Here is a 20724-nt window from a genome sequence, read left to right as displayed (position 1 = left end):
GCCTGGGCGTACACACGCTCCCTCCTGCTTCCTTCCCCCGCTGGGTGATGGGAGGTGTTCAGTTGTCACGGCAACAGCATGGTTTTACCCCAGAATAAGCAGGATACAGTGGTAGGTTGGAGGTCCCAATTTGGCCCAATTCCAGGGCTATTTTGCTTCCTCTAAAACCCCTCCACACAGTCGATATTTATTGAGTCCTCATTGTATAACATACGCAATGGGGGCTTGGGAAGAAAAACAACAGTAAGACTAGCTATATTATTTCACTTCATTCCTGTCCTTTCTTGGCCTCAGAATTTCCTAAGAAAAGAATTTCAGATCTTCCTGGTTCTAAGATTCCCAAGACAATCAATCCCTCCCGAACCAGGTCTTACAGAGTGGGGTCCATCTATTCCACTGTCTTCAGTCTTCACAGATAGCTCTTGACTTTTCCCTTTCATAGGACTGTTTCAGCTAAGTGGCAAGCAAAGACCTAGAAGAGGGTGTGGGGATGCCCCAGAGGTCCAATGGTTAGGACTCCAGTGTGTGGGGGTAGGGAGGGGCTGGCCAGGCAATGGGGCACCATATAGGGCCACACCCTGGGAAAGGAAGGTGCAAAGAGGGTTACAAAATGTGTGAGTTTATGGACTACACTTCCCCATCAACATTTTCATTTACAACATCAACAGCTACATGTTCCCTACCACCTACATTTACCTACCTCAGGCCCCACACCTACTGCTTTTAGGTTCAAATGGTAACAACAGATGAAAGGCCAGAACCACTGAAGCTGGGGCTCTTCACTCCCTGGGCTAGATACCATTTCTTCACATGCATCGCTGGAGTGCCCAGCCAAGGTTAAAAGACATAAACAGGTGCCTCAGCAGGCTTGTTGTCAGAGGAGATGATATTTGTTGATAAAATTATTAACTGATCTTTTAATTTCTGGATTCCTTTGGAGCAGATTCATGAAATCAGAATGACCTGGGCTCCAATGCCAAGCCAAGAAGTGTCTAAATTACCTGGATAATTAACTTTGTTTTGATTGTCTAGACATTATTTGTGACAGTTTTTTAAACCAGGACTTGAGGGATCAGACTTGCCTTAATGTCTTCTACCTCAAAAGTTTGTAACTCCCTTCTTCAAAATTCTCCCTCCCTTTAAGTCGACCCCTCAGCCTGTCCCTTTCCAAGTGAGAGATATGGCCCTATTCCTCTTCTGTAAGGTACTATCAGACACAAAAACAGTGGAGAGTCCAAGCTGGCGGAGTATGCTTCAGGTGGACACAGCACAGAAAAGAACTCAAACCTTTTGTTTGCATTGATTCTATATTTACTTAGCACCAGGAAGTGGCAGGTTCCACGTCAGGAAACACAATCTGAAGCCAGAGATGAAGTCCCACAGCTTTCCAATGCTACCAAATTCAGCACGGCAAACTCTGTTTAATCATCTCAGAGTAAAATCACACAGAATGTACAGTACAGTGTAAAGCACTCAGCCTCTGGAGTCAGCTGGACTGGGTCTGAATCCAGGTTTCAACACTTATGCAAGTTATTCAGTCTCCCCAAGCCTCATCTATAAGACAGAGACAATAATATGAAATCTGTAAGGTTATTAGATAATGTATGTAAAGTGCTTAAAACCTACCATAAAATATAAACTATTTTCCATGTTTTCTTAAAATATACAAAATAGTATATATTGTACGCATACACACACACACACACCACACACCTATCCCCGACACCAGCAGCGTGAGGATTCTGTGTTCAACTTGCTTCCAAGAAATAAGCAGATGTTCTCAGGGACAAAGAGCATCAGTGCTCAGTGGTCAGGACAGCACCAAGCTGGAGAGGATAACAGTAAGGATCAGGATGGCCAACCCACAGATGCTGCCGAGGAGGAATGGCCACAGGCAGGAGGGCAGGGATGGCACAAGGACAATACTGCCAACTGTAACTGCCAGCAGCTGCCATGCAACTGCAGTGGAGATGGCAGGGCGCATTCCAGAAGGGACATGTGGCCTCACGGAAGTGACTCTACAGGGCAGACCCGGTGTCTTAGCCTATGGTTCAATCAGGCTCTGCAGAGACTCTCTTGGTTTTCTTTTCTCAGGTCCCTCACACTGTGTGACCTCTGCTTTGGGTACACATACTCTAAGGGTCACAGAACCCAACATGTGGCAAGCAAAGAACATCGGGCTAGAAGTTAGCTGAAGAGGATTCTTAGTCCCAACTCTGCTATCCAACTGTTAAAGAACCTTGGCCAAGTCATTTAACTTCCCATATTGGCCCAGGAATAATGAAGAGAAAGAACTATTAGAAAACAAAGAAATCATGGAAGGCTGAAGCCTAAGAGACCAAGGGAGATTACTCTAGCCTTAAGCCTCTTCAAGCCAAAAATGTTTCAGGAAAATTTAATATGAATCCGTTCATTTTATAATATATTTAAGTCTATGAGTCACACCCACATTATGTCCCTGTTAAAAATTCTGAAAAGCCACAGCAAAAGCTAAAAAGGGTCACCTCCCTGCCCGACCCCCTCCGGGGGTGGGTGGGGAGGGGAGGGAGCCTGTCTGTGGGCCCATGTTTGCTTTCCAGCCCCCAAAAGAAACACCTGACCCAGCACCCTCTGGGAAAATCAGCCTGTGATTCAAAGAGATGCTTGTTCAATGACGATTATTACAACCCCAGCCAACCATCAGTCCACCAGAAAGTCTAAGGGGGGCAGGCAGCCAGAAGGACAGACCCTTCCTCTCACCAGGAATTAACTAGGTCCAAGCAGGAGATGGGTGATGTGGTGCCACCAGGGGAAAGATAATTTAGCCACTGTGTTCACAATGAGCATTCCCATTCATTCGTGGAAGCCTTTCAGTGTCACTGGTGCCTGGAACCAAATGTAATCCTCCCAGGTTGCAGCTGGGATGGTAGGTCGGCCACAGGACAAGGTCACAGTCAGCTTGTGGCCCCGGCTGGGCACTCTGTAGTTGAGCTTGGGTCGAAACCAATCTTCTCCACAGTCGCGGTGACCCTGTGCCATGACGATGGTGCCCATGAGTGGAGGGACCTGCAGCTCACTGAAGGCATCGGCCAGGAAAATGGCTCGGAAGAGGCGGCGCAAACAGGCTGCTGTGCTCAGGCTCGGGTCCATGCTGTTGGGGGCTAATCGGGACAAGTCAAGCTCGTAGAACTCCTTGGGGCTGAGGGCATTGCCCCCAAGGAGGATCAGCACTCGAGGGACTAGTGTCCGGGCAAAGAGTCCCTCCAGGTGGCTGAGGACACTCTCCAGTTCTGCCAGGGTTTGCTGGCATTTCCTGCCGCTCACCTCAGCAGTGGCCCGAGGTTTCTTCTTCACCACGTCCTCTGCCTGTGAGGACAAAGAATGGAGACAGAGAAGGTCTGCGAGGTAGACGAAAGCTAACGCCCTTTGAAGAACCCTGCTAGAACAGAGCAGACTTACGGGACTGGAGCTCCAGTTCAGTGAACCGCCACACTCAAGACCCTGGGTTTTATCACAGGGAAATGTACCAAAAAGGAAAATAGATTCTTTGTACAAAATTATGATTCTTCCTCACTCAGAATAGCAAAGACAGTGTACTGAACCAGGAGGGCATCCAGAAATTAGCAACTAAAATACTAAAATACTCATGTGGTGGCATGGCAGGTAGTAAGCTTTTGCTGTGCTGAAAATAATGACAAGACTGAGGACTGGGGACTTTCCTGGTGGTCCAGTAGTTAAGAATCCACATTCCAACACACAGGAGGAGAGCTTGATTTCTGCTTAGGAAACTAAGATTCCCATATGCCACGGGGCAACTAGAGAGCCTGTGCTTGGCAATTATTCAGCCAAAAAAAAACCCACCAAGGATTATTTGGTCTAATAAATTCTGGAATTCATCCTCCAGTTAAACATGGCATTCATGTTGAGACTTGAGAGAAAACAGCAAAGTTCTGTAAAACAATTATCCTTCAACAAATTAAACAAACAAACATGGCAAACTGATGGAAGGTAGGAAGGAAATGAAAGAGTGGGTGGGAGGGAGGAAGAAAGAGGGGAGGGAAGCAGGAAGGGAGGGGAGAGAAAGAGGACTCCCAGTGGCAAAAATAACTAAAAAATAGATGACAGTGGCTAAAGACGACAACAAATTTTTGGAAGAGAGAAAGTAGGAAGCACTCAAGAGAGCTGAATACCAAGTGCTGTCAGAGGGGACTCCCCTGAGAAGCAAAACCACACTGAAGAAGTCCGTAAAAGGCCCAGGAGTTGTTCACTTAAGCACCACAGAACACAAAAGTGAACACATGGGGACTGAGTGAACACCTGTGCAAGGGCCCTAAGTGTGCATGCGTGCTAAGTCACTTCAGTCATGTCCAACTCTTTGTGACCCTACGGACTGTGGCCTGCCAGGCTCCTTTGTCCATGGGATGCTCCAGGCAAGAATACTAGAGTGGGTTGCCATTCACTCCAGGGGATCTTCCCAACTCAGGGTTCAAAGCTGCATCTCTCATGTCTCCTGCATTGGCAGGCAGATTCTTTACCACTAGTGCCACCTGGGAAGCCCAGTACCCTTCGATGGCCTGCAAGTTTCCCCCACCCAAACACAATGCTTTGGAAGTGTTCTTTCTCTTTCCTTCCTTCCTTCTTCTCTCATTGAGTAGTCTATCAGATAGAAGCAGAAATAAACGTGTTCAGTTTACCATGTTTAACTGAAAGATAACTCCAAAATCACCTTTATTAGAGCAAATAATCCTCTTTCCCGTTATCATTACCACTTTGTTCCCACCCAATGTCCTTTAAGTCTATCAGCTAGCTCACAGGGCCAGCCTCGCACACAGAACTTTCAATGACTTATTCTTAAATATTCAGACACCAAATAAAAGCCTCAACTGTGAAAGAGACCAAAACAAATAAATAGGAAAGGAATCTGGAAGAAACAGAGACAGTGCAAGAGACAGAGGGAAACTTCAAAAACACAGTAATTAATACCCACAAGGGAAGTTCATACAGACAGGAAACAGGATATAACTAAAAAGGAACATGTGGGACTTCCCTGGTGGTCCAGTGGGTAAGACTGTGAACTCCCAATGCAGGGGCCTGGGTTCCATCCCTGTTCAGGGATAGAACTAGATCTTGCTTGCAGGTTGCAACTAAGACCCAGCACAGTCAAAATAAATTTAAAAAATAAAAATTTTAAGAAAAAGTTCTTAAGACTGCGACTGCCAAAAAATTAAGTTTAAGAACATAAACTCAAGGAAGAAAATATAACAGAAACAAAGAAATGAGGATTTGGAGAGAAAATACACTAAAATTAGAGGATCAGTTCATAAAGTCCAAATGTAACACACAATAGGAGTTTCAGAAAAAGAAAACAAGAGAAAAAGCAAGGCTTTGAATATCCAGACTAGAGTGGGAAAGGACTGAAGCCGTAGGGCTGAACCATCGTTTACAGCTGCTTATGCTGACATGCGTGAAGGTTCCTTTGACCACCCTTTCTACCTGCCACCATCTAATAGCCACAAAGTTCACTCACCAATTTTCTCCCAAAGCTTGTGCCTACCTGGGGAAAAGGTTTTCGGTAGAAGTGCTTAAGCTGTTCGTAGGGCAGAGGTAGTTGCTGGCGTTGGTACATGATATGTTTTAGAAGTTCACAAGTAAAGCGACAGCAGCCTTCCTGGCTCACAGGCCCAGGAAACACCACTGGCACCATGCAGTCTCTGGGACGAAAGGGCTCCAAAGGGTTGGAAGGTTCCTGGGTGGAGGTGGTCTCAAGTAGTTCTATCTGGGGGTCCTGGGTTTCCTCCGACTTCTCACACCACTCCAAATCTACTAGGTGCACAGAGGGACAAGAGAGAAAAACGAAAAACTTAAAAGATCTATGGACATACCACCCTGAAGCCCGATCTCCTCTGTTCTCCAAAGCTAAACAGGGTCCGGCCTGATTAGAACTTGGATGAGAAAAAGTGAAGAGGCCAGAGTCAGTCTTTCCATCCCTTGTGGGGACATCAGCCACCACAGCTGAGGCCACACGCCTACACAGGCGGATTCCCTCCGCAAACTCCCCTCTGGGAGGCCGCTCGCAGGTTCCAGATCCCAGTTGTCTAAGAGACTGCAGGATTTGGGGGGGCCAGGTGGCGGGAATTTCTGAGACAGAGACTGGAGATCTGCTCAGAAAGCAGAGGCCCTGATATGGGAAAATGAGTTGAGAGAAAGCGGTGTCAAGCAGAGCCCAGAACACGCCGCGAAAAGGAGAGTGAACCAATGGAATTCAGGGCCGCGGGGGCGATGGAGTCAAAGGGGCCAAGTCAGAGCTGGGAGGGACGACGGGAAATGGGGACAAGGAACACGGGCTAGTGAAACGACTACGGGCTAAATGACTGGAGGGAGCCGTGGCAGGGAGGAAACAAACTCCTCGAGCTCCGGACTCCATATCTTACCAGGGACTGCGGCCGGGGACTGCACTTCCGGCTCCGGGGCCGCCATCACTACCTCCTCCCCGTTCTCCATTCGGTTTGAATAGGCGCCCCGCGCTGCTTCATGGGAAGCCCGCGCCTCCACTTCCTGTTCTGCTGGCCCGGAAGTGGGAGGGGCGCCGTGTCTGTGCGGTAGAGGCTTCGCTGGGTGAGGAATCGAGTGCACTGTTAAGGAGCGCAGCCCTCCTTAATACCCTTCGGCGAGTCCGTCGAGCCCTCCTCCCACAGAGAAACCGCGGGTTCTCAACTACTTGGCGCTACCTTCCGAGGACACCCACTCGCTCGCATCCATTCTTTCCTGCGTCCTCTATTCGCTACGCACCTACTTCGTGTCAGGCCCTGTCCTAGGTGCTGGAGTCTGCGGCGAAGAAGCCAGCGACTGGAGGGGTCCTCAAGGGGTTCAGTGCCTGTAGATTCAAGGCAGTGTGATGAATTATACAGTAAGGTGTGGAAGGGCAGTGAACGCGGAGAACAGGAGCGCATAACCTAGAGGAAGTGGGAGTGAGGCGTGGTCCAAGAGGAAATTGATCTTTAAGATGAGTAAAGGTAAAGAGGAGGGTCTGGTGGTCCTGGAGACTGTTAAAAACAAACAAGGCCCAAATGCATTCACTTCTGCTAAATCCCACCAAGACTCATTTCCTAATCTAGTAGGAGTTTCAGCTTCTCCTGGAGTGGAATTTTAAACTAACCAGTCTGGCATTTCAGCGCTAGTGAGGTAATCTGCAAGATAAGTCCCCCAACATTCCCCCTAAATGGAATTCCCCTTTCTTTTGCTAATAACCTCATTATCCTGCCTCCATTTCTATAAAAGTCTTGCATCTTGTACAGCACCTCAGAGTGCCTTTGTATTTACTCGATGAGATACTTCCTGATTCATGAATTGTTAAATAAAGCCAATTAGATCTTCAAATCTTCAGTTAAATTTTGTTTTTAACAAGACCTTGAGATACAAGAGCATTCTCAATTCAAGAAATAAAAAGAGTTCAGCTTATGAAGTATTAAAGCTGTGGTAGAGTACTCTTGCCTGGAAAATCCCATGGACAGAGGAGCCTGGTAGGCTGCAGTCCATGGGGTCAGGAAGAGTCGGACACGACTGAGCGACTTCACTTTCACTTTTCACTTTCATGCATTGGAGAAAGAAATGGCAACCCACTCCAGTGTTCTTGCCTGGAGAATCCCAGGGATGGGGGAGCCTGGTGGGCTGCTGTCTGTGGGGTCGCACAGAGTCGGACACGACTGAACTGACTTAGCAGCAGCAGCAGCAGACAAACAGAAGCCAAATCATAGTAAGGAAGGCTTTCTAAGCCAAATTAAAAAGTTTGAACTTGTTCCTGTAAGGGGATGGAGGAACGTCTGAAAGGTTTAAGTAGGAGAGTGACATGGTTATATTTACATTTTACACTAAAAAATTTAACCTCTACACTGGCTGCAGTATGGAGATTAGATTACAGAGAGGACAAAGGAGGAGGCACAGATACTAGTCAGAGCTAGCAATTGGAATTACCCAAGGACACGATGAGAGAGGCCTGAACTAGGGTAGTCACAGTGGGGTGGAGAGAACTGGGTGAACCCTATATATATTTAGAAGTCCAGTGAGTAAGGTGGTTGATCCCAGGAAGAGGAGGAAGAGTGAGAGACTGTCCAGAAGATAAGCAAAAAAAAAAAGCAGACTTTTTACTTCAGCAACTCTATGGCCAGTTGTGCCATTCAATGAAGGAGGGAACACCAGAGGAAGGCCAGTTTTATTGGGAATGGGTAAGGATTAAAGATGAGTTCCATTTTTGATGGGTTGAGTTTGCTGTTCCATTGGACAGTGAAGAGATAATTTAGGGACACCATGAGGAGCAGAAATAGGTATTTGAAAGTCATCAGCATGGGAGTGGATAATCACCCAGGAAGGTTGTATACAATGAAAATGAGCAAGGATCCTGAAGACACTAATGTTTGAGGATGAGCAGAAAGAAAAAGGGTCTACAGAGGAGACTGAGGAGTAGCCAGTTCAGTTCAGTTCAGTCGCTCAGTCGTGTCCGACTCTTTGTGACCCCATGAATTGCCAGACCTCCCTGTCCATCACCAACTCCTGGAGTTTACTCAAACCCACATCCATCGAGTTGGTGATGCCATACAGCCATCTCATCCTCTGTCGTCCCCTTCTCCTCCTGCCCCCAATCCCTCCCAGCATCAGAGTCTTTTCCAATGAGTCAACTCTTCGCATGAGGTGGCCAAAGTACTGGAGCTTCAGCTTTAGCATCATTCCCTCCAAAGAACACCCAGGGCTGATCTTTAGAATGGACTGGTTGTATCTCCTTGCAGTCCAAGGGACTCTCAGGAGTCTTCTCCAACACCACAGTTCAAAAGCATCAGTTCTTCGGTGCTCAGCTTTCTTCATAGTCCAACTCTCACATCCATACATGACCACTGGAAAAACCATAGCCTTGACCAGACGGACCTTTGTTGGCAATATCCAGGGAAGTAGTAATAAAAATAGACAAGTGTTAGGTGATAGAGACAAAAAGAACAAGTGTGTTTCAGGAAACAGGGACCAGCGATCAAAACACTCCATAAAAAGCATAATGATTAAAATACTGTGGTATTGGCTTAGGAATAAACAAAACCGAAGAGAGTCAAGAAACAGATTAATGTATCTATCTATCTATATATATATATATATATATATATATATATATAGGTCTTAGCAATGATGAGGCTGACTCTTAAAAGCAAATAATTTGAAACAACTCCCTATGCATTTAGGAGGGGAAAAAAAATTAGTTCCCATTACACATTCTACATAAAGATACATTCCAAATCAATTAAACATATAAACATAGAAATAAACCTCAAAACTCCTAGAAGAAAATACTGGAGAATAATTCATAATTTAGGAGTGGGGTTGGCCTAGACATGACACAAAACCAAGAAAATATAAAGAAAAATATTGCTAAATCTGACTTTAAAATGTATGTAAAGATACTATACATAAAGAATGAATTATGTATGTACTAATTATGTACCAGGAAAAAAGTCTGCGTGTGTACATCCATTATTTACCCCACAGGCAACCACCTCATAAGCACCTCATAAGCAACCCCTCCAGGAAACTAAACACACAAATCACCTTCCATCTCCCAGGACCCTGATCTCCTGGGCAGACATCCCTGCTCCTCCTACTCCTCTGCCAGCCTTCACTCCTGTCTGCGGTAAGCCAGGTTGTATAAGATCGGATATCAGAATGGGCTATCCCACCCCATCTCTTAAAAGAAGGGAATTGGAAAGAATGAAGTGAAACTGTGTGGGGGACAGCTGAAAGATCTGTGATGACGAGAGCACAAGTGTTATCAGGTGACTGCAGCAGACCCTGGTTATCAAGAGAGCCCAGTGGTGGTGGTGGTGGCAATGATAATGTTGGAGGAATAGTCTTAGCTCTCGCTTCCAACCCTCATCTTTCTTCAGCTGTCTCACTCAGCCCCAAACAACAGTTTTCCTGGTGGGGTTGTGTCCCTGGCTGTCTGCAACATAACTTTCCTTTAGCTGAACAGAATACAGAAGTCACAGCTGCTTTCAACCAGTGAAGGCCCCATAATTGGTTGGGTCTGCTAAGCCCTTTTGCAGATTTTGGTCCTTCTGCTTTCACCGGTTTGGGGAGTTATGCCATGTGGACAGCATCTACCTGATCAGTAACCTGCCTTCCTCCTTGTGGTCCTTGGGGGGAAGCCATGGACTCCAGCAGGTCTGAACCTCTGCAAGGATCACCAGAGGTAAGCCACTGGTGCTAGTTTTCCAAGGAAAACTGAGGTCTGCAGGGAAGGGTTGTTTTATTTCTAGGCCGTGTTTGAGGATCTCGCTGTTTGTGAAGAGAGGGGAAGTGGACGTACAATGGGTGAGTGGTGAGTCACGAGACAGCCACGAGGCTGGGAACTGAACTCTGGCGTCCTGACTCCCAGCTCAGCAACACCAACTGCTTCTCCACTCTGCCTTTCTAGTGTGTTGTACACTGGTTTGTGTCACTGAATGTGTTTACTCTTTGCTGACTGCAAGAGCCCTAAAGAGCAAGAGAGATGACAGCTTGGCAAGAAAGTCAAAAGTCAGCAATCCCCTGGGCCCTTTGCCAAGTTTCTATTCCAGGCAACTTCCCTCGCCCTCACAGCGGCTGACGTAACCCGAGCCCCAGCCCCGCCCAAGTAGGGGCCAGGCCCCTCCTACACCCCTGGCTGCTTTAAAACCAAACTCGGTCCTCCCGGATTGGTTCTGCTTCAAAACAAAGGGGAGGCGTAATATTCGCTGCGGGCGCAGGGCTGGTTTATGGATTCCGGCCTCGTGTCGGGGCTACCGCGGTGTCTCGGGGCTAAAACCAGCCCCCGGAGGGTGCCAGCCTGGTAATAAAGCAGTGACTACTGTGTAAAGGTGGCATAATAATCGTAACAATAAAAGCCGTAATTAGGCTAACCACCATCCGCCTCCGCCCTGGCATTGGTCCTGACTCACCCAGAAGGCACGCATGCCGTTGAGGGAGAAACTGAGGCATGGGCGGAGCCAGCAGGCTGGAGGGACAAGTCGCCCTGAGTTCTTCAGCTCTCCAGGCCCAAAACATCTTGTCAGCGATCGCGTTAAGGGGCCAAATCCAGAAGCGCCTACCAGGCTAGATTCTATGTAAGTTCCCCCGACTCCAGTGACTGCCCCACCCCCAGGCCCCCGGAAAAGACCCGCTCAGCTCTCGGAGACTGGAGCCAGACTACAGCTCCCTTAGGCCTTTGCGCGCAAAGCCGCGCTCCTTGCCTACGCCCTGAAGCCACCCGCGGCCCCTTGCGCCGCGATGCCTCCTGGGAGTTGTAGGGCTGCGGCGAGCTCTTTCCAGGGAGCTCCTAGGCTTGAGAACTCTATATCCCATGGTGCTCCGCGGCTGTTTCTGATGCGACCCAGAGGCCAGGTGATGCGGAGGCGTGGCCTGCGCAGGGCCCCACCCCGCTCTCCTCTGGCTGGCCCGACTCGGCCGTGGCAGTAGGCGCGGCGGCGGCGGCGGCGTCCGCGGCGGCGGTGGCGGGGGGGAGGGGCCGGGCGGGGGGCTGGCGGCAGCGGCGGATGGACTCGCGGGTATCGGAGCTGTTCGGCGGCTGCTGCCGGCCCGGAGGGGGCCCGGCCGTGGGCGGAACCCTCAAGGCTAGGGGCGCCGGCGGCAGCAGTAGCTGCGGTGGCCCGAAGGGGAAGAAAAAGAACGGAAGGAACAGAGGGAGCAAAGCCAACAACCCCCCGTACCTGCCCCCCGAGGTGAGCACCTGAAAAGTGGCGGGGTCAGAGGTAACCACTGCTTCCGGTCCTGGGACTCCAGGAAGGCGGGACAGAGAGTAGTACCCTCTTCCGGTGTCATAGACCCCCGAGAAGAGGAGAACCGTTTTTTCCGGTCCAAGGACCCCAGGGAGGAGGGCCAGAAAGACTGGGCCTCCATTCCTGTGTCAGTACCCGGGGGAGGAAGAGTTGGGAGGGCGGCGGGAATCTCCCACTCTGATATAAGTAACTCCAGATGAAGTGTGGAAAGGAGGTCCCACCCGCATCCCTTGGGAAGAGCAGAGTAGAATGCCCCAGCCCTTTTCTTGTGCAGCTGAAGGAAGGGAGACTGCATCCGGGGATGTGAGGAGTTAGTTTTCTAAACTCGTTCCAAGGAGGAGAGGAGTACCGGGAAAAGAGCAATATGTTCCCTCCCTCTCCACACACACAAACACAAGCAGAGAACACTCAGGCTAAGTCCTCCCGCCCTTTGCCTGTCCTACGAGGAAGTGTGGACAGCCTCCACCTTCCTGCTCCAGCTGTTCCCTAAGGCAGGCAATAATTGCTATTTGTCCCTCTATAGAAAAGGACACAGGGGAAGAGCCTCATCCAGTGGTTGTCAAACTTGAGCACGTTAGAGAATCACCTGGATTGCTGCTCCACCCCTAGAATTTCCGATTCAATAGGTCAGAAGTGTCCCTGATAATCTGCATTTCTTACAAGTTCCCAGGTGATGCAAATGCTGCTGGTCCTGGGACCACACTTTGAGAAACTTTAGCCTAGACCATCATCCTTGTATCAGTATTCTGAAGCCATCCATTCTAATTTTTCATCTCCAGCAAAATGATAAAAAGGAAAATCTCTGTTGATGGGGAAAGGTCTCCTTTACACTCCCATGCGATTATGGGTGAAGACCTGTAAAAGCCTGAGAGTCAAAGAGCCTTGAAGGGATGGAATGATGACAGGAAGGGGAGAAGAAAAATGAAATGGCCAGGGAGGAGGAGTGCAGAAATACAGGACTGGCAGAACAGGCAAATCTCATATCCTTTTGCACCTGAGAGGGGAAGGCTCGGGCAATGGGATACTTCTGTGTTGGGTCATCTGATATAGGGAAGGGGAGGAGGTGGTGTGATGGACTCAAGATTTCACCTCAGCTGGGGCGCGAGGGCTAGGGGGCAGAAGGGGAAAAGCCACAGTGGTCTGGTTTGTGGTGTCTGTCTCCTTCATTATCTTTTCTGAGTTTCTTCATCTCAACCCCAGCTCTGGAGACTTGACTGTCCTTCACCTGGCTCCTCTCTCATTGGGTTTGTAGTGACCAGTGCTGAGCTCACCCTCTGGCACTGCTCCAAAACCTCTTGCAACCTCTTACTCTTGGTGTCATCAGCTGAGAGGGGCAGGCAGGAAGGAAATGATGTCTCTCAGACCAGTAGCAAAGAACTGCCTCCGCAGCCTGGACATGGAGAAGACACAGACGTGGGGACAGCAGTTTGAGGCCCTAGAAGGAAGGAAAGAGGGTGATCTTGCATCTAAGAAGAGCATGCTGCCAGTGATCCGAAAAGAGGGACTCAGGGTTCCGTTCCTGGCTTAGATGGATGACTGACTATGTTCTTGGAGGCCTTTCCTTCAGAGAGGTCACCCTGGAGCTGAGTACAGAGCTGGTCTGCCATGGCCTTTGACAGACACCTGCCTAAACAAGTGCGGCTCAAGCTTCTTTCTCTCTTACGTTAGCTGCCTGAACCCCAGTGGGAATCAGGGAAGTAAGGGTTAGGTCTGGACAGTGTGGTAACAGCTCCCTGTTTCTTTTCAGGCTGAAGATGGAAACATCGAATATAAAGTGAGTCTTAGGCTGGGGAGGGGCAGGTTGTCCTTGGTGTGGGATGATTTCTTTATGCCTTCTAACTTTATGCTCTATAGTCATTTAAAGATGTGGTTCAGAGTAAGGCTTCTGTACCTCATTCTGTTGGAAGAGGACTCGCTGTCCAAGGAGGTCAGGGATGAGGGTGGTTAAGAGGGAAGGGAAGGCCCTAGTCCTTGCAGCAGGACAGATGGGGAACCCTGTGGGGTCAGGAGGATCATCTCTGACTTTTCCTTCTCGTAATACTTCACCTGCCCTAAGCTGAAGCTGGTGAACCCATCCCAGTATCGTTTTGAGCACCTGGTGACACAGATGAAGTGGCGGCTCCAGGAGGGCCGTGGTGAGGCCGTCTACCAGATTGGGGTAGAGGACAATGGGCTGCTGGTGGGGCTGGCTGAGGAGGAGATGCGGGCTTCCCTCAAGACCCTGCACCGGATGGCAGAGAAGTATGCTTCCCTTCGGTCCTCCTTTCCCTAAATCCCCAGGACCCGCCTTCTCTGGACAAAGGGCTGAAGTGGGGAGGGTTACTTTTCTGGGATCCTCTGCCCTGGATCCAGCCTTTTTTGCCCCTTGACTTAAGGTTCATTTGTGTCAAGGGAGCTGTGGATGCAGGATAGATTGGAGGCGGGTAGGAAGTGGAGTAAGGTGTTGGGAGCTCTGGGGGAGGTATGAGGAGGCCATGGGTCCAGGGGGATGGGGAGTACAGGGGAGACGTGGCAGCTGTGGCCTTGCTGTGACAGAGTTGGGGCAGACATCACTGTTCTCCGGGAGCGAGAAGTGGACTATGATAGCGACACACCCCGGAAGATCACTGAGGTGCTAGTACGAAAGGTTCCTGACAACCAACAGGTGGGTCCCCACCCCTTCCTGTTTCTCACACCCCTGCTCCCTGGGAAGGTCCTATGGTGGCAGACTCTTCCCTGGCCTGAGACTCTGAGATTTGGTCCCCAGAGACTGCCTGTGCCTTTTATTTCTGGTTGGACTGGGTCTTTGTTGGTGTGCACCGGCTTTCTCTAGTTGGTGAGCGGGGGCTACTCTTCATTGTGGTGCATGGGCTCCTCATTCTGGTGGCTTCTCTTGTTGCAGAGCACCGGCTCTAGGTGCACAGGCTACAGTAGTTGTGGCTCCTGGGCTTCGTTGCTCCACTGCACATGCAGTCTTTCTGGACCAGGGATCAAACCCATGTCTCCTGCATTGGCAGGCAGATTCTTATCCACTGCACCGCCAGGGAAGTCCCTGGTGCTGCTTTTGACCTTTCAGTGGACAGAGTTGAGGGGTTGGAACCTAACCTGACAATTCATCTGCAGTTCCTGGACCTCCGTGTGGCCGTCCTGGGGAATGTGGACTCAGGGAAGTCAACTCTGCTTGGAGTCCTGACCCAGGGAGAGCTGGACAATGGGCGGGGCCGGGCCCGGCTCAACCTTTTCCGCCACCTGCATGAAATTCAGTCCGGCCGAACCTCCAGCATCAGCTTCGAGATCCTGGGCTTTAACAGCAAGGGAGAGGTGCATGCAATCAACGGGACCCAGTGGGACCAGACTCTGAGGATGGGATGGTAGTGGTAAAGGACAGAGTGTGAGGGCAGAGTGTGGAGACTGTGGAGTAGTGTAGATGAAGGCCCTGAGGGCACTGAACCCGCTGTGACCTCCTTAGAAAACAAACAGGGAATCAACTGAACTAAATCCTCAGTGGGGCTCAGGGTTAAGAAGCAGAGTTACCCAGGGACTGGTTTAGGTCCTGGCAGCTCCTGTAGGGTTGGGGAGGCTGGCCGGGGGCACTGAGAGCCCGGGGCTCTGGGCCAGGTGGTGAATTACAGTGACTCAAGGACGGCAGAAGAGATCTGTGAGAGCAGCTCCAAGATGATCACCTTCATCGACCTGGCAGGCCACCACAAGTACCTGCACACCACCATCTTCGGCCTCACCTCCTACTGCCCCGACTGCGCCCTGCTCCTCGTCAGTGCAAACACTGGGATCGGTAAGAGGCGTCGGTGCAGGGGCGGGGCTCACTCTTCTCCCCCGGGACCCTACACATCTGGGAGCCAGACCACCTCTCCTCTTGCTCTCTCCCCCTTCCCTCATCCTGACTCTCCCGCCTGTCTTCTCTGAGCAGCTGGCACCACACGGGAACACCTGGGGCTGGCACTGGCCCTGAAAGTGCCCTTCTTCATCGTGGTCAGCAAGGTGGACCTGTGTGCCAAGACTACCGTGGAGAGGACAGTACGCCAGCTAGAGCGGGTCCTCAAGCAGCCTGGCTGCCACAAGGTTCCCATGCTGGTCACCTCCGAGGACGATGCCGTCACTGCTGCACAGCAGTTTGCCCAGTCCCCCAAGTAAGGCTTTCCCACTCCAGAGTCCTCAGGGAAGGCTGCCGCAGGGCCCCGGAGCATGGGGTACCCCTCCCCTTCCCTCAGACCAGACCAGTTGTGGCTCAGTTCTGTGCTTTTTCAGGTTGGGGTTGTGGGAGGGAGTCTTTGCTGAAGGCTCGATCTTTCCCCCAACCAGCTTTCCTGACCCCTGGAAGCCTGGAGGCAAAGTGCTGTGCCAGACGTTTGCCATCTCCCTGGGCTCTGGGATGGGTCTCACGTGCCAAGCTCATAGAGAGAGGCCCCAAGGTCCTGGGGTGGTTACCAGATAGGAGAGGGCAGCCCTTGTCCACTCTGAGAGAGGCTTGCCTTTCCATGTAGGGGCTCCAGCCACTGCCTCCTATTGGAACTTCCCTCATCTGCCTATTCCCTGCCTTCCTCTACAGCATCACCCCTATCTTCACACTGTCCAGCGTGTCTGGAGAGAGCCTGGACCTGCTCAAAGTCTTTCTGAACATTTTGCCTCCACTCACCAATAGCAAAGAGCAGGAAGAGCTCATGCAGCAGCTGACAGAGTTCCAGGTAATTGGCCATCTGGACAGGCAGGCAGCCAGGGAACTAGGAGGGACTAATCCCGAGCCCAGAGTCTGTTTTGAGGTTTTGGAGCTGCCAGCCCTTGATAGAATCTTCTTTGGCTTCAGGTGGATGAAATCTACACGGTACCAGAGGTGGGCACAGTTGTTGGAGGGACACTTTCCAGGTGAATTGCCTTTCTGGCTTGTTATCTACCCTACTCAGCCCTCATACACCCAAGGACCTGAAAACATCATAGCTCACAGGCCATGCTGGCAGTGAACAGATGTGCTTGTTTGTAGATGAGGTTTTCACCATCAGAGGAGCTGGAGAAAGCTCATCAATTGGCTTATAAGGGAAGAAACTTACCACTTCTTAGGACCCTTCAGGCCTCTGCAGGGGGAAGTCTGGGTCTTGACCCCACGAAGACATGTAGAGTACATTCAGCTGACTTCATTGCCACCAGGGAAATGAGGACCCCTGAGACTCTGCCCAAGGGCATGATTGCATTTTCAGGAATCAGGTGGTCAGTGTTAAGCCAGCAGGTCCCTGTCTGCCAGGCTCTGCTAGTGTGAGCCTTCAGTCTGGACTGGGGCAAGGCAGTCATCTCCTTAGCTTTGAGTCACAATCTGGGGTCTCTCTCCCCGACCTGAGGGACTCAGAAGGGAATGACCTAGTAGAGAAGTAGGTGGGGGGCTTAGGCTGACGTTGTGCCTTCTGCCCTCTGGGCTGCAGTGGGATTTGCCGTGAGGGGGACCAGCTGGTGGTAGGCCCCACAGATGATGGCTGCTTCCTGGAGCTCAGAGTTTGCAGCATCCAACGCAACCGCTCTGCCTGTCGTGTGCTGCGAGCTGGTCAGGCCGCTACGCTGGCCCTCGGGGACTTTGACAGAGCTCTCCTTCGCAAGGTGAGGTGGAAGGGTGGATTGGAGAGAAAACACAAAAGGGTCTGGGAGGCTGGCTGCTTGAAGGAGAAGCATCAGAGGTGCTTCAGGGGAACTCAGGGAATATGGTCTCTAACCCAAGAAGGCTGTCCGGGTATGGACATATGCTGTCTGGGTATGGAGAAGGCTTAGGATACTCACAAAGCACAGATCACTAAATGTGAATCATTGTGTCACAACCCTAGTGTCCAGGACTCTGAAAATACCAAGCAGTAGATGGGTTAGAGAACACAGGTCGGTAAGGGAGGGCTCCTTAAAGAGAAGGGTTTTCAGTCTTCTGAGGTCTTTGGGTTTGAAGTCCTAGAGGAAGAGGAAGCTGTAAAGGGTGTGAGGGCAGCCATGGAGGGGACACTAACGTGAGGTCTGCCCTTCCTGAGTGCGAGGGCTCTGCCTCCCCAGGGCATGGTGATGGTGAGCCCAGAGATGAATCCCACCATCTGCTCAGTGTTTGAGGCAGAGATAGTGCTGCTGTTCCATGCCACCACCTTCCGGCGAGGCTTCCAGGTGACAGTTCACGTGGGCAACGTACGCCAGACAGCAGTGGTGGAGAAGATCCATGCAAAGGTGAGGGGACCCTGCCATGCCCCCATTTTCCCAGGGAACAGTCAGAATTCTGCGTCCAGAGAGGAGGGAAGCCTGTTCTCAGACTCAGAGACCTCCCTTATCCCTCCAAGGGGACAAAGCCCCACTCAGGGTGGGTAGATGCCTGCTCAGCCCTCGAGGGTGGAGGGCCAAGACTAGTAGAGACAAGAGGCATGGTCCAGGGCCAGTGACCGTGTATCTGCTGCAGGACAAGCTGCGGACAGGGGAGAAGGCAGTGGTACGTTTCCGCTTCCTGAAACACCCAGAGTACCTGAAGGTGGGCGCCAAGCTGCTGTTCCGGGAGGGTGTCACCAAGGGCATCGGCCATGTCACCGATGTGCAAGCCATTGCAGCAGGAGAGGCCCAGGCCAACATGGGCTTCTGAACTCCAAGCGGGCACAGCTCTTCTGCTGTCCCTACAATACAAAAGGTGACTTCCGGCCACGCTGCCCCCCACGTTGGCGGCTCTGTGTGTTAGTAGGGTAGAGAGTGGGGGCGCTCTCCACTGCCCGCTCCCTGCCACATTTTCTGGAGACATGCCAATCTAGGTATGACCAGGGAGGGGCAGTCAGTCGTGAGGGAGAAGACAGAATTCAGGGCAGTGCTCAGCAGCCTCGTGTTCACCTGGTTGGCTCGTCAAGCCTGGCAACCCTGCGGCCTGTCTACCGGAGGGAGCTGACCACCGCCCCAGCGGCCCCACTGTCGGGACTGGGCATGATCCACCGGAGTGGTCCCTGCACGTCAGGAATTGTCACAACTGCTCGGGGTGGTCCTCGAAAGCTTTTTCTATACCTCTTCTCAAGGCCATGTAAGTTGCCCACCTCTACTTGACTGTGGACAAAAGACCTCTGCTCCGGGCCATCCGGTGGCCCAGGGTCTGAAGAAAAGGCACAGGGACAGTGAAGGCAGAGCTCCCACCCTGTGCCAAGACACAAGGCCAGCTCCTCAGCTTTCTCCCCCTTCCCTTCTTCACTCAAGGGCCACGTCCCCAGTTTCTCCTCTCAAAGGCCCCACAGGTGCTATTTGTTGTGCTGGCCCAGGTGTGGGGCCGCCAAGCTAAGACTTGGCCAACCGAAGGTCAGCTGCATGTCAATAAGTCTTGTCCCCGCCTCCGCAGTGATCTGTTGATTTTAACGCTGGATCAACCAGGATGTTTTACTTTCCCCGACCACAGCTCCCTGTCCCACACCCTCGCCTCCCTTCTGGCCCCATGTGAGTCCTCTCTTGTTTTAGTAGTTTGCAGTGAGCATCCCTTTCCCTCTGTTGCAGGGAACCTGGAGGGAAGGGAAGGATGTTGCCATATTTCCTACTCTTTAGGGCATGGATTCCCTCCTTTCCCTGTTAGTGTCCTGGGTTCCCATGGGCTCAGGGATTTGGTTGAGGTTTCTCTGCATATATATATATATATATATATATACACATATATATTTAAATACACATATATATATTGTACAGAATAAAAATGTTTTATTGAATACACCGTGCTTATGTTTAAACCCCAGGCTCACCTTCCAGAGCTGAATTCCTCTCAAGGATCAGAGAAAAGCAAATCCCTTATGGTGCTAAGTCCTGATGGGCGGAAAGAACCCATCTGGCCCCTTGTTCACCCTGCGTCCTTTCCTCCCCAACACTTGCGGTCAGTGTTCCAGTGCTGTGACTCAAGTATTCTGGCTTGGTTTGCATAGTTCTTTGAGCAGAACAGAAAGTGAAACTGTCACCTTTCCAGCTAAGACAGGTACCCACCCTGTACTTGAGGAGTTGGCCACTTGCTCATGGTCACAAGGTTACATGAGGAGGCTGATGACTGCCCTGTCAGAGGGAGATAAGCATGCCAGCTATGTAGTGATGGGTAGAACTTAAGACACAGCAATCTGATCCTCACTCTTTTCCTAACAATGCAAAGTGAAGTGAGGTTCATAATATAGTCTAAACTGACTTTTTGGAGCTGAAGGCTACCCACTGAAACCTGTCTTCTTACTGTTTGTGTTCAGAGTACCTGACTACCACATTCTATAGGTGGAGAAATATGGCTCAAGGTTAAAGTCCAATGCAAAAAACAGGGACTACATCTGCAGTACTGATCTTGCAAAAGAAATTTAATAATAAATGTGGCCTATGGTCCCAGGGGTACTCTTCCTTCAGAGCATTAAAGTGAGCCTCCCTACCATTCAGGCTTAGCTGCCCTTTTTGGTCACACCGCACAGCATGAAGCATCTGTTCCCTGACACCAGGGATCAAATCTGCACCCCCTGCAGGGGAAGCACAGTCCCTTGGCTGCTTTTTAAATATCGCTGGTTTAACTGGCTACTAAGAAGCCTGTGGTTGAAGAACTTCCTACTGGTGTTGGGAACTAAGAACCCTTTACTTCCTTCTGTACAGCTGCTCATAAACTGCTGTGAGGCAAGGCTGCAGTCAGCATGAAGTACTACAGCTCTTGCCCAACACTGGCCCTTGCACATCTGTCTGCTGTCCCCTCCATGGGCTCCTCGCCAATATGCCAGGGCAGGGCTGGCATCCCCAAGAAACCAAGGTGTGCTTCCGGTGCGGCCTTGTTGGTTCTTCACTAGTGCTCCCTCTCCCCTCCCCCCAGGACAGCTCCTGGCCTCTAGAAGGCCATTGGAACCAAAGTTTCTACCACAGTGCTTTTCTGTATGACTTCTTCCTGTCTACTGAAGTGTTAACAATTTGTTCAACTTAATTTGTACAGCACCCAGAGGAGATTTCTTCTCAAACTTCTCCCTAGATTAAGAAAGGAAGC

At 50.7% G+C, this 20724-nt stretch overlaps 2 protein-coding genes across 15 annotated transcripts; one reads left to right on the top strand and one right to left on the bottom strand.

Moving 5' to 3' along the window:
* Nucleotides 1–1288: 1288 nt before the first annotated feature.
* Nucleotides 1289–11213, bottom strand: MAD2L1BP (MAD2L1 binding protein). 12 transcript variants are annotated; one of them, XR_011251481.1, is made up of 6 exons: nucleotides 10932–11151; nucleotides 6769–6853; nucleotides 6411–6611; nucleotides 5534–5799; nucleotides 2740–3345; nucleotides 1289–1554 (listed from the first exon to the last, which is right to left on the bottom strand). XR_011251481.1 is itself a non-coding variant. In XM_069564595.1 (5 exons), exons 3-5 carry the CDS (start codon nucleotides 6478–6480, stop codon nucleotides 2833–2835), a joined length of 849 nt encoding a protein of 282 aa, XP_069420696.1. In that variant the 5' UTR covers nucleotides 6481–6611; nucleotides 6769–6853; nucleotides 10932–11160; the 3' UTR covers nucleotides 1289–2832. The 12 variants fall into 12 exon arrangements, 7 of the variants coding, with proteins under 7 accessions (XP_069420696.1, XP_069420695.1, XP_069420694.1 ...); XR_011251479.1 differs by lacking the exon at nucleotides 10932–11151 and adding an exon at nucleotides 9565–9744 and having other exon boundaries at nucleotides 6411–6853; XR_011251477.1 differs by lacking the exon at nucleotides 10932–11151 and having other exon boundaries at nucleotides 5534–5802; nucleotides 6411–6590; nucleotides 6769–6859.
* GTPBP2 (GTP binding protein 2) lies at nucleotides 10071–18642 on the top strand. 3 transcript variants are annotated; one of them, XM_069564579.1, is made up of 12 exons: nucleotides 10071–10204; nucleotides 13516–13542; nucleotides 13825–14009; nucleotides 14304–14412; nucleotides 14871–15068; nucleotides 15366–15540; nucleotides 15676–15895; nucleotides 16315–16450; nucleotides 16570–16628; nucleotides 17177–17348; nucleotides 17784–17948; nucleotides 18175–18642. In XM_069564579.1, exons 1-12 carry the CDS (start codon nucleotides 10163–10165, stop codon nucleotides 18349–18351), a joined length of 1665 nt encoding a protein of 554 aa, XP_069420680.1. In that variant the 5' UTR covers nucleotides 10071–10162; the 3' UTR covers nucleotides 18352–18642. The 3 variants fall into 3 exon arrangements, with proteins under 3 accessions (XP_069420680.1, XP_069420682.1, XP_069420681.1); XM_069564581.1 differs by lacking the exon at nucleotides 10071–10204 and adding an exon at nucleotides 11467–11711; XM_069564580.1 differs by lacking the exon at nucleotides 10071–10204 and adding an exon at nucleotides 13290–13403.
* The last annotated feature ends 2082 nt before the right edge of the window (nucleotides 18643–20724 follow it).

Source organism: Ovis canadensis, chromosome 20, assembly GCF_042477335.2.
Source record: "Ovis canadensis isolate MfBH-ARS-UI-01 breed Bighorn chromosome 20, ARS-UI_OviCan_v2, whole genome shotgun sequence".
Taxonomy (NCBI): Eukaryota; Metazoa; Chordata; class Mammalia; order Artiodactyla; family Bovidae; genus Ovis; species Ovis canadensis.
Note: the sequence above shows the minus strand (reverse complement) of the source record. Positions and strands in the feature narration are given on the sequence as shown.

Excerpts from the sequence above, each read along its gene's own strand:
- MAD2L1BP (XM_069564596.1), bottom strand. The coding sequence starts at position 6,480 with ATGGAGAACGGGGAGGAGGTAGTGATGGCGGCCCCGGAGCCGGAAGTG. Across the intron at positions 5,803-6,410 it reads GTCCCCGGCCGCAGTCCCTG|TAGATTTGGAGTGGTGTGAG; the intron begins GTAAGATATGGA and ends CTGTGCACCTAG. Across the intron at positions 3,346-5,533 it reads ACCGAAAACCTTTTCCCCAG|GCAGAGGACGTGGTGAAGAA; the intron begins GTAGGCACAAGC and ends TTGTCCTCACAG.
- GTPBP2 (XM_069564581.1), top strand. The coding sequence starts at position 11,526 with ATGGACTCGCGGGTATCGGAGCTGTTCGGCGGCTGCTGCCGGCCCGGA. Across the intron at positions 14,413-14,870 it reads AGGTTCCTGACAACCAACAG|TTCCTGGACCTCCGTGTGGC; the intron begins GTGGGTCCCCAC and ends ATTCATCTGCAG. Across the intron at positions 17,949-18,174 it reads TGGAGAAGATCCATGCAAAG|GACAAGCTGCGGACAGGGGA; the intron begins GTGAGGGGACCC and ends TATCTGCTGCAG.